Genomic DNA, 11,766 nt, shown 5'->3' with positions numbered 1-11,766 from the left:
TGTCTCTCTAACTGGTTTTACTTAACGACTCTCGTTTATCTGACGTAGCAGGTAAACAAAACACGTCGTTGCGGGTCTTTCCCCATTCAAAAAAAAATCGCGATTATTCTCGCGGAATGCAGGATTCTCGAAGCGAAGGCGATTGGCAAGGATTGGTCGGCGAGGTGCGTATGTCGGATTTGTCCAGTTTATCTCATGACATCCCATTTTAAGACTCCCACTTAACATATGGAACCAGCAGGTGGGGGTGATGCTCAACTTTTTCTGCACCACTATCCTATAAATATAATTCTGTACGACAAATGATCATGTACAAAAATTCGATTATTTGCAGCTACTGCTGTTTTTAAAATGCCAAGCTGCCATTTTGTGTCTTAACATCATTTGGCACTCCTTGCTGCAATGTTTGTCTTTCCTCTTGCTGGCCAGGTGTTGACACATCCACAGTCACCTGACCGGTACTCAACTAAAACCATATACAGTCATACCTCTACTTACAAATACCTCTAGGTACGAACGTTTCAGGTTATGAACCCCTTTGAGATGCAAATGAGTGCCGAATAAAGATCCAAGTTACGGAAACATCAGTACATTCCCTATATCCGTTATTTTATTTTTGAAATTTTCGCGGATGGATGCCCTGCTTCTTGCTTGAAAACTTTCCCTACACTACTGGGCTCTCATTGGCTGTCTCAAAACAACCCTCCATGTTTCTTTGACCATGGCCAAGTGCCTTATTTGGCTGGGAGCCGCATGTGGCTTGAGAGCCACGTGTTCGCCGCCCCTGCTTCAATGCATGAACCACAGGGGAATATTTTGCATCCCTTATTTTATATCCATAATAAATTGTCCGATTGGGTGTTGCCATTGACAGCAATGGACGTCATATACATTATTTGTGTTTCTGCAAGTTCTTGGTGTGTAAGCGCAAACTGGACAGCAAAAAAGAGGCCCTTCTCATTTTGTCCAAGGAGTTGGACACGTGTCAGCAAGAGCGAGACCAGTACCGACTGATGGCCAACCAGCTCCGAGAGCGCCACCAAGGACTCAAGGAGAAGTACAGGGAGTTAATCGTGAGTGCATGCATGCTTGTGGAAAAACCAATCAACAGGTTTGCTAGTTTGGCCACTGATATGTCTTTACGATTTAGGAAGGCGACCCATCTTTACCGCCGGAGAAACGCACTCAAGTAAGTCATATACAGTGCTACCTCGACCTACGATCAGCTCGTGGTACGTTTATCATTGTAGCGCACTGTCTTTTTTGCCTCATCTCTTTCGTGTATAACTGATATCTACAAGCACTAAACGATTTATTCAGACGAGTTTCGACCAGGAAATGCACAACGCGCATGCGCGGGCAAAAAGAGGGCTTTCTGGGTAATGAAGTATACTCGTGCACGCAACACCGATAGCCAATGGCACCCTTTCTCAGAAAAAAACTTCATTACCCACAATCAATACATGGGTATAGGCTGTTATTCCTTCCTTAGCCTGTTAGCTCTCGCGATCGCTCATTCAAGACTACTTCTCGTTGGCAAGTGGTCGTGCGTTATCCTATTGTGAGGACGTCTGTGTGCATCATTTTCGGAATATTTTGAAGGGAATACAACAGCGATAGCGAACGTGAGGGTGGAGGCGTGGCAAACAACTAACCCGGCCAGAACGAAGGTAAAAAAAATATTAAAACAAAATTAGAATTCAGTTTTGTGTAAAGTTACATTAAACGTATGTTTGAGTGTGTCTGTATATATTAATACAAGTTCATTTAAATTTGTTTGTTCGGTTACGAGTGCGTTGCCGTGGATAAAGTCCCCCAGAACACCCCCCCCCCCCCGCCTCCGTGTATGTCGCTGTCTCTACCCTCCGTGAAATGCGTCTAATTTTACTTCTATTAAACACATTTTATTACTATTAAACCACTAGTTATGTGTTACTTTATTAATAGATGGCGAATTAGAATAAATAAAACTTTTTTTTCAATTCAATATCCTGTTTTTGGTGTTTTTTCAGAGGGTTGGAACAAATTAATTTGTTTTTAATCCATTTCTATGAGAAACGTTCGCTCGAGTTACGAAAAACTCGACATACGATCTCAGTCCCGGAACGGATTAAGATCGTATGTTGAGGTACCACTGTATATACACTTTGGTTTTATTATGGATCTCGCTTCATTCTTCTGCTCTGGATTGAAACCAGTTTGTCACAAATAGCATTTGAACGGCAGCCAATGAGTGGATTTAAAGCAGTTTTCAGTCATAAGTTGCCGACTCATCCAAAAACTGAATGTTGTCTTTGCAAAGGTGAACCTGGCCCAGCTGCTTCGAGATTCCAAGGAACGAGCGAAGCAGCTCGGGGAGGAGACCAAAGAGCTGACCCAGCGACTACTGGAAGCCAGAGGAGATAACAAGGTCTTTGGAGACCATATGTGGCCCCCGTCCCGTTGCATTAACTAGCTCTTCTCAACGTGGTCAGCTCCTGCGAATGACGATCACTCGGCAGCGGCTGGGGGGCGAGGAAATTGGCGTACGGTACTTCCCGGCGCATGAACGTGAAGATCTGGTCCAACGACTGGAAAGAGCAGGCCATCAGGTTGGTAGATCTTGAAATCCACGTCGTTGGACTTATATTTAGGGAGGTGGTTTATGGTCTGATAGATGGAAGTCATGGAGGACAACATCAAGGCCCTGGTGGACGAACTCCATGACGTGAAGGCGGAGCGGGACGGGTACCGCGACAAGGCCGAGCGACTCAACGTGGAGCTCAATCAGGTCCTGGGAAACCGGGGCTCGCGCATCGTGGACCTGGATGCGCTCTGCATGGAAAATCGGTAAGTAAGCCCCGCGCCGCTTCGTTCAGTCATTCTGTTTACGTGACGGCCTGTTCAGGTATTTGCAAGAGCGCTTGACGCAACTGCAAAAGGAAGTGAATCTTCTCAAGTCCAACATCATGAAGTACAAGGTAACGGATAGGACGATAGATCAGATCGGGATGTGGTTGGGCAGAATTTGGTTTGTAATGTTTGGACATTGGTAAATAGTATAAAGACAATTTGGAATTTTTTCAGAATGCTCTGGAAAGGAGGAAAACCTCTGGTGTTGTTGAGAAGTCACACAGCAGTCCTATTACGGGGGTCCTCTCAGCTCAACGAGGTTCCACACCAAAAAAACCCGAATCCATTTGCAAGAAATGACCGCCATTTTTTTTCTAGTGGAGGAGATGCTTTTGGAAGAGCGCGGCTGTAGCCTCCCGCCCACGCCTCAGTCCATTTCCGACCTCAAGTCCCTGGCCATGGCCCTGCTGGAGACCATCCACGAGAAGAATCTAGTCATCCAGCACCAACGGCACACAAACAGGTGCGGCGCAATCACCTCGGGTGTATAGAAAGATATAATATACCGTATTTTCACGACTATACGGCGCATCGTATTTTTAGCCGCAGTGTCAGTAACGAGTGCTATTTCTGTATTTTACACACACAAAGGACGCACCGTTTTTATAGACGCAGCCAGGCATGGTAAAACATACACCAGCTTAAACATACACGCTACACCCACACGCTAAAAACACGTTTTTAAAAAGGCAAAGGAAGCAAAACTGAGTTTGGTTGTACTTTATTTAGCCATTTTACAACTTACTCACGTCATCATCACCCACAAATCCATCAATGTCCTCATTTTCTGTGTCCGAATTGAACAATTGTCCAAATGAGTCATCGAAAACGCTGAGTTTTATACGTTCGTCCAGGCGGCCACAATCCATTCGCAAATAGTAGCTAGCTAGTAGCTAGCGTAACTATTCCAACGCTGTCTTCCATGCTTCGTAAAGCTGTGTTGATGCCGATCGCCAGGCGACAATCCAATCGCCAATAGTATATATAGTAGCTACTAGCTAGCGTAACTATTCCAACGCTGTCTGGGTGTATTGACAAAAGAACTATATATCCCAGCAGTCACTGCGCAGTACTTTTTCTACGGAGAAAATAGTACAGTCGGGGGCTGCTTGCCGTAGTTGTGAGAGCTGTAGAGGATGGTGTACCCTATCGACTGATTTATTTTATTTTATCGTGACAACAATTTTAGTATTGGTCCATATATAAAGCGCACTGGATTATAAGGCGCCCTGTCTATTTTGGAGATAATTTAAGACTTTTATGTGCGCCTTATAGTCGTGAAAACACAGTACTTGCATCTCGCTCCTACTGCAGGATCCTCGGGACAAGGGTTGCTGACTTGGAAAGGAAGTTGAAGACCTTGGAGGTTTCTGGGTTGTGGAGTCTTCCAGGTGGGTCTTCTCTCAACTGCAAAAAGGAATTACCGTATTTTCTCGCATATAGGCCGTAATTGTAACTAGAAAAAAATAATGACTGAATCAAGGGGATGGCTTATATGTGCACAAATTAGACTTGACATGCACGATACTGACAATAACGAAACGCCATAACGCAAGACAATGCGTCTTATACAAGAGAAATAGATTTTAAGGCAATTTTAAGGGGACGGCTTATACGCGAAAATACGGTAGCTCAAGAATGACCCCTATCTTTCTTATTCTTATCATCTTATTTCTATTTTGTCCACCTTTTGGGCTGCATCTCAGGCCTGACCTACCGCATATCAGTCGGAATTGGGAGTATGTATTTATTTATATCATTCATTTAGTGTCCTTCAACCACGCCTCATGTCCATCTACCATTGCCAAGTTGCTTTGTAATTCCCTTCATTTTTTTAAAAAGGCCCCGGTTTTCCTAACGCACGAACAACTCAAGGTCTTCCTCCATTTTTTAAAATTTATTGTAGTTTAGTAAAAACCTTAAAAAGGGGAAAGAAAGAAACATGTGAAACAAGGAAACCACAAAGAATACAACTTGTGGTTGAATGAAACAAACTGAGTTTCCGTTTCCTACCAGTTGCGTATGACCAAAAACCAGTGGTGGTCCGTGAATTTTCTCATAGCGCCTTCAACGAATCAATCCAACCCTCAAAAACTATTTTATGACTAAAATTGCACTAAAATGGGGTAAAATCCACTTCCTAGCAGCATGTAGTGATTAAATACAAACACTGGAGCTTTTCAGATATCAGAACTTGGCCCACAATTGAAATAATATTTAGGAATATAGCCATATTTCACTCACCAAAAATCCTTTTTAGCTGTACACAATATCCATCCTCCTTTCTTTCTTCCTTCTTTTCTATCACCATCGAAGCTAATGCTGAAAGTCGAGCCTGTCCAGTCGTATTTCTGGCATAGTCTGTCTTGAAAATGGCTTTAAATCAACACAACAATATATTTGCTTGTGCAGCTAGCTCCAGATACAGTTTGATAGCTCTAGCTAATCACTAGCCAATCATAGTTGGTGAAAGCGATGACGTATCCCTACGCCTGCGAGAAGGCCATGACGTATCCCTACGCCTGCGACAAGGCATTGTGGTGTTGCCAACTCGAAATCTGATTGGTTAAAGCAACAGTCTTATTGACGCTTGTTTAATGCAGCAGATCCCGCAGAACTGATTGCGAAGGCCTTGAGGCAAATTTCTGACCCTGGCAACAAATAATGGCTGAAATGTGATTGGTTAAATGCTTCAATAAGAAAACACACATCTGGAAGCAGTGCAAACAGGGGGGAAAGCAATGAAAGGAAGCTAACAGACAATGTGGAATTATTTAATAAGTATTGATGGACAAAATATAATATATGATTCAGATATTTCTTAGGCCAGCAGGGAATGGCCTGCCACTGCCAAAAACTGAAGGATGTCTTTGTTTTTTTTGTTGCCGTGGCGTGTCTTCCACTCAGTTGACTTGACAACCATCTACCGGGATGCGGTTTCCCTTCTCCCCACTGGAGGACGGTGTTGTGCCGCTTTTCAGGAGGCGGCTAGGGGGGAGGGGGAGGGGCTGCGGGCCTGTCACCAGACCATCATTCTCCGCCATAAAACTGACAAGCGTCCATTATGGAAAATGATTGCCCACATTACAAACACATTTAGGGGGAATGTGGCGTTATTAGGGGATTTGTAGGCGGCGGAAAGAGAGGTGCGGGGTTGATGTGTATTAAACAGGACGCAATGAAACGGGCAAACTATTTGTTTGGGAGCCCAAAGCGTGATTGACACCCCCTCCCCCCGAGCGGCCAATCACCCCAAAACAAAACATTTGCGCGCCACCGTTTTGGGGTGTTGTTTCGCCGTGGCGCCCTCACACTTCAATGGTTTGTCGTAAAGGTTGATGAGCGCATTTGGCACGTTTGGGTGTGTTTGTGACGCCTTAAGTAGCATATGGTGTCAGGGCAAGAGGCGTGCAGCCATTGCTAATGAAGACAGATGACGGGGAAGTTGAGGCCACTTTTGACGGGGGGCACGCTGACACTTTTTAGGGACGTGACGGTAATGGGTGGGCGGGGGCTCAGATTTTTAACGTCTTGAAAAATATCGAGACACGAGCTGGCAGGTTTTTTTTACGGGTGCTTAAACGGAAAATGATCCAATTTCACTCAGCCGGTGATAATAATAATTGATAATAATCGAATGGAATAATTGGCTTTTGGTAAACGTATTCAATTCGGTGACTGTGATAGGGTATGAAGTGAGAGGGCTAAAATGGCTAGTGACCTAACTAGCTAACTCGACTCTGTTGGGAAGGGAACCTTGATTTGAAAGTTTCTGAGGTGAGAGTAGTCTTCAAACAGCATTAAAAGAATTGGATTGGATAACTTTATTCATACTGTATTCAGGAAATTTCATTGTGGCAGTAGCAAGAGGGTGATTAGACAGAACAACAAAGCAAAAGCACAAAGTACAGAGCAAATCAAAGTAAATGGGATCATTAAGAATCACCAAATCAAATCATTAAGACAGAAAAGCAGCAAAAAACACAAAACGAAGAGGAGTGGATGGAGCTACTGCCACCGGCTGCCACTTGAACGGCGCCACCTTGGTTGCGGTAGCTAAAACGGATACAGACTCAAAAAGACTTTGTAAAGTTGGACAAAAAATTGATATCAACACACTAGAACTTGTGTTCTGGGGAGATTAAATTGGCATGGCAACATGCAAAGGCTAAATTCAGTATGCACTAAATTCAAGATTCTGTAGATGTCGTTGCATGATGCTAACAGCTTGACTGTCTGGATACATTGCTTGCTGACACGCTATATTTATATAGTGAAAACGTGATTCTGCATATTTAACCTCAGTCTGCCTGTGTGTGGCTCTAATTTTTTCCCTAGGTCTACAATGACTTCTGTGTCTGTTTTGCTACCGCAACCAAGGAAATTTCCCGAATATGTGATTAAATAAAGTTCTAATCTAAATCTAATCAAGATTAGGCTTTAAGCATGACGATATTTGCAGTCGTCTGCTAACAGTGACCGAGATGATCCGGATTGGAACCGAAATGGGTAAAACAGGATCGGTTTTACAAAAAAACCTTCCGTACAAAATGGTTAATACGGCGCATGATCAAAAAATACGGGAAAACATAAGTTGACAAGTATGTAAGAATAAAAACTACCTTATTTTCACGACTGTAAGGCGCACATAAAAGTCTTAAATTTTCTCCAAAATTGACAGGGCGCCTTATAATCCAGTGCGCTTTATATATGGACCAATACTAAAATTGTTATCACAATAAAATAAAATAAATCAGTCGATAGGGTACACCGACTCTACTATTTTCCCGTAGACAAAGTACTGCGCAGTGACTGCTGGGATATGTAGTAGTTCTTTTGTCAATACACCCAATGGATTGTGGCCTGTATATATCGACATCAATACAGCTTGACAAAGCATGGAAAGCACCGTTGGAAAAGTTACACTAGCTACCAGCTAGCTACTATTTGCGAATGGATTATGACCTGTATACATCGACATCAACACACCTTTACGAAGGGTGGCAGGCAGCGCCGGGCTAGTTACGCTAGCTACCAGCTAGCTACTATTCGTGAATGGATTGTGGCCGCCTGGACGAACGTATTAAACTCAGCCTTTTCGATGACTCATCTGGACAATTGTTCAATTCGGACACAGAAAATGAGGACTTTGATGGATTTGTGGGTGATGATGACGTGAGTACATTGTAAAATGCCTAAATAAAGTACAACCGAACTCAGTTTTGCTTCTGTTGCCTTTTTAAAAACGTTTTAGCGTGCATTTGGTGCATGTAGCACCAAATTAGTGTGTTCGCCGTTGTAGTATATTGATACTATTAGTGCAAAGTTATCACAGCCGTCAACCTGGGTGTATTGACGAAAGGACTATATATCCAAGCAGTCATTGCGCACCGGAAATAGCATCTGGGGCTGCTTCCGTAGACAGCGCTATTACGGTTCCATATATAATATATATGCCATGCCTGGCTGCGTCTATAAAGACGGTGCGTCCTTTGTGTGTGTAAAATACAGAAATAGCACTCATTATTGACATTGCGGCTAAAAATACGATGCGCCGAATAGTCGTGAAAATACGGTAGCAATTTTAACTTGCAGTAACTCCGGCAGGAACTTGGGACGAGGTGACGCCCAATGAGAACCTCCCACTGGAGCTTCACCCAACGCAGGTGGCGTCTCAGCAGCTTGGCCCGCCCGCAGGTAAAGCGAGTTAATCGCGCGCAAACCCGCGGCGCAGACGAGATGGCATAAAGAGCGCCATTAGCTCACGCGGCCGTCGCCTATGCCGTCCCGTCCCCTCATTGGCGCGAGATGCCCAAATGCCATGGCATTTTAAAAATGTGAGGCAAATTCTCGCCCGCTGACATTCAGAAACTTCTCTTGAAAAATGACCGAGTGTGAAATGTGTACGCCGGGGTGGGGGCATAAATATGGATGCTCCATGGAAAAACCACCAGGCATTGGGCCTTTGAGAATCTTTAACCTTTTTTTTTTCCATGCGTGTCCACAAATATGGGTCAGTAATCCCCCAAAGTGCGGCCACATTTTAACGAAAAAAAAGCAGAACTAAGCTGTTCCTGTCACACCTTCCCGTTTCAATGCGGGTAAATTTAGCCCGTTGCCATGGAATCACTCCATCACAATTGAAATGATATAACCTATATTGAATAAACCTATTATGCGTTAGGGCAGGGGTCAACAACTCGCGGCTCGGCAGCCTCATGTGGCTCTTGTCGGGATGGACAAGTTAGTGTAGTATTGGTTTCATTTTTAATAGTTGTGTTCCGTGCTTTTGGTTTTGGCAAATAAACCAACTTTTCGTCCATTTCTCAGCAATAATGGTATATACAACATCTTATTATTTTTGTTGGAATGTATTTTTTTTAATTATAAAGTGGTACCTTAACATACGATCTTAATCCATTCCGGGACTGAGATCGTATGTCGAGCTTTTCGTAACTCGAGCGGACGTTTCCCATTGAAATGAACTAAAAACAAATGAATTCGTTCCAACCCTCTGAAAAAACACCCAAAACAGGATATTGGATTGGAAAAAAATGTTTTTTTTCTTCTAATTCGCCATCTATTAACAAAGTAACACATAACTAGTGGTTTAATAGTAATAAAATGTCTTTAATAGAAGTAAAATTAGACGCATTTCGCGGAGGGTAGACACAGCGACATACACGGAGGCGGGGGTGTTCAGGGGGACTTTATCCACGGCAACAACGCACTCGTAAACGAACAAACAAATTTAAATTAACTTGGATTAATATATACAGACACACTCAAACATATGTTTAATGTAACTTTACACAAAACTGAATTCTAATTTTGTTTTAATCTTTTGTTACCTTCGTTTTCCGGGTTAGCGGTTTGCCACGCCTCCACCCTCACGTTCGCTATCGATTGGCTGTTTGCTGTTGTATTCCCTTCAAAATATTCCGAAAATGATGCACACAAATGTCCTCACAATAGGATAACGCACGACCAATTGCCAATGAGAAATAGTCTTGACTAAGCGATCGCGGGAGCTAACAGGCTAAGGAAGGAATAACAGCCTACCCACGTATTGATTGTGGGTAATGAAGTTTTATTCTGAGAAATGGTGCCATTGCCTATCGGTGTTGTGTGCACGAGTATACTTCATTACCCAGAAAGCCCTCTTTTTGCCCACGCATGCGCATTGTGCGTTTCCTGGTCGAAACTCGTCTGAATAAATTGTTCAGTCCTCGTAGATATAGTAGTTATACACGAAACAGATGCGGCAAAAAAGACAGTGAGCTACAATGATAAACAGCCTCTCATGTCATGGCCACCTGGCTTGGTCGCATGTCAAAATTTTGATCGTATCGCGGGCGAATTAGGTCTTAGGTAGAGCTGATCGTAGGTCGAGGTACCACTGTATTGACGTGAATTCGAGGACTCCCTGTGTATAAATAGCATATATACTACACTAAAATACATAGTTCTACTGAATACAGCAGAAATATCAAACTGAGTGTCAAGAGTGCTACCTTCTAGTGGTCAAAAGTGGAATTGCTACTGCAATTTCTAAACTTATTGAGTGCACCATGTCCCGATTGAAGTATTTGAAGTACTTGGACCCATTCCATGTAGTACTTTATCAAGAACTGTTCTTTCCCTCGCAGTGATCCCACACGAACTGAATTCTCAGGAATCACCGCAAGAGCGCCACCTGGATGGTGCCAACCTTGATACGCATGGCCCACCTGAGACCATACGGGGGGTGACCTGTCTCCAAGCCAACGCCCAGCCAGTCCCTGGTCCTCGCCCGCCGGACACAGCTGCCACGCAAAAACGTTAGAATCCACAAAGTGATTACGCGGCGCAACTCGCTATTTTTAATCCCCACGCCACTAAATAAATTGGAGCGGCGGTGTGAGCCCGGCACCAGCCAGCCGATTTGGCACGCCGCTAAGAGCCCCCCTTCCCTATTCCTAGGAGCGCAAGTTTTGAAACCAGATGGGGTGGGAACTAATGAAGTTGTAAGACGATACCAGCTTGCGTTTGGATTCCTCATCAGGAATCTTCGCATGCCTTTAAGACAGCGAGGAGATTTGCATAGTTGTTAGCGTGTGTTGGGCGGAGGGGGGGTTTGGCGTTATGGTTTTTGGCGGGGTATTTTGGCAGGATCCTGGAACTCTTGTGGGCTTCTGTGACACACATTCCATAACTGCTCTTCCAAAGATGGCTCCCAAAAAGGGCTTTGAATGTGAAGTTAATGCAAATCGGGTGGGGAAATGGGAAGAAATTGCAATCAATGGAAATACAAATGTCCAAGAAGTTTTTCGTTCTTTGTTCAAGGCTTAAGCCGCTGGAACGGAACCGGCTAAATCCATTTTCGTTGAATTGTGGTCTACATTGAAAATCAGTTCCTATTTTGGTGCAGTTCTTTACGAGTTTTCGTGCTTAGCCTAGTTTATCAGCGTAACAGTGGGCTAACTCCCATTTACAAGGCGGTATAAACGCGGGAAAGGGAAGTTCTGAGATTGGTTTAAAGTTTGGCTGCATCTGAAGTATTAAATAAAATATCATTAATATTCTTGCAATCCGTTTTTTACACCACCTTTTTGGATCCTATTGTTTTGCTTTTTTCAGGTAAACATTATAATCATTCCCACCTTAGAACACGAGTTGCTACGTTTTGCTAAATATGCAAACAATATGAACATCCATCACCATCCAATTCCATATTTGACAAAATTTCACAATAGTAATAGTTGTAGTTGTAGTCATAATCATAGTCGTAGTCAAAGTCGAAATCGTAGTCGTAGTCAGTCATAGTCAGTCATTGTCGTAGTCAAATTGGAAGTCGTCGTAGTCTTAGTCATAGTCAGTCAGTCAGTCATAGTC

The 11,766-nt window shown here is 43.5% G+C and overlaps 1 protein-coding gene across 2 annotated transcripts; it reads left to right on the top strand.

The window, feature by feature from the left end:
• The first annotated feature begins 16 nt into the window (after positions 1–16).
• LOC144065311 (coiled-coil domain-containing protein 149-like) lies at positions 17–11,445 on the top strand. Of its 2 annotated transcripts, XM_077588040.1 has the most exons (12): positions 17–164; positions 972–1,073; positions 1,151–1,189; positions 2,303–2,410; positions 2,475–2,591; positions 2,657–2,829; positions 2,888–2,960; positions 3,067–3,151; positions 3,211–3,355; positions 4,207–4,283; positions 8,500–8,589; positions 10,542–11,445. In XM_077588040.1, the coding sequence occupies exons 1-12, from the start codon at positions 117–119 to the stop codon at positions 10,715–10,717; spliced, it is 1,233 nt and encodes a 410-aa protein (XP_077444166.1). In that variant the 5' UTR covers positions 17–116; the 3' UTR covers positions 10,718–11,445. The 2 variants fall into 2 exon arrangements, with proteins under 2 accessions (XP_077444166.1, XP_077444167.1); XM_077588041.1 differs by lacking the exon at positions 1,151–1,189.
• The last annotated feature ends 321 nt before the right edge of the window (positions 11,446–11,766 follow it).

This window comes from Stigmatopora argus, chromosome 20 (genome assembly GCF_051989625.1).
Source record: "Stigmatopora argus isolate UIUO_Sarg chromosome 20, RoL_Sarg_1.0, whole genome shotgun sequence".
NCBI classification, from domain to species: domain Eukaryota; kingdom Metazoa; phylum Chordata; class Actinopteri; order Syngnathiformes; family Syngnathidae; genus Stigmatopora; species Stigmatopora argus.
Note: the sequence above shows the minus strand (reverse complement) of the source record. Positions and strands in the feature narration are given on the sequence as shown.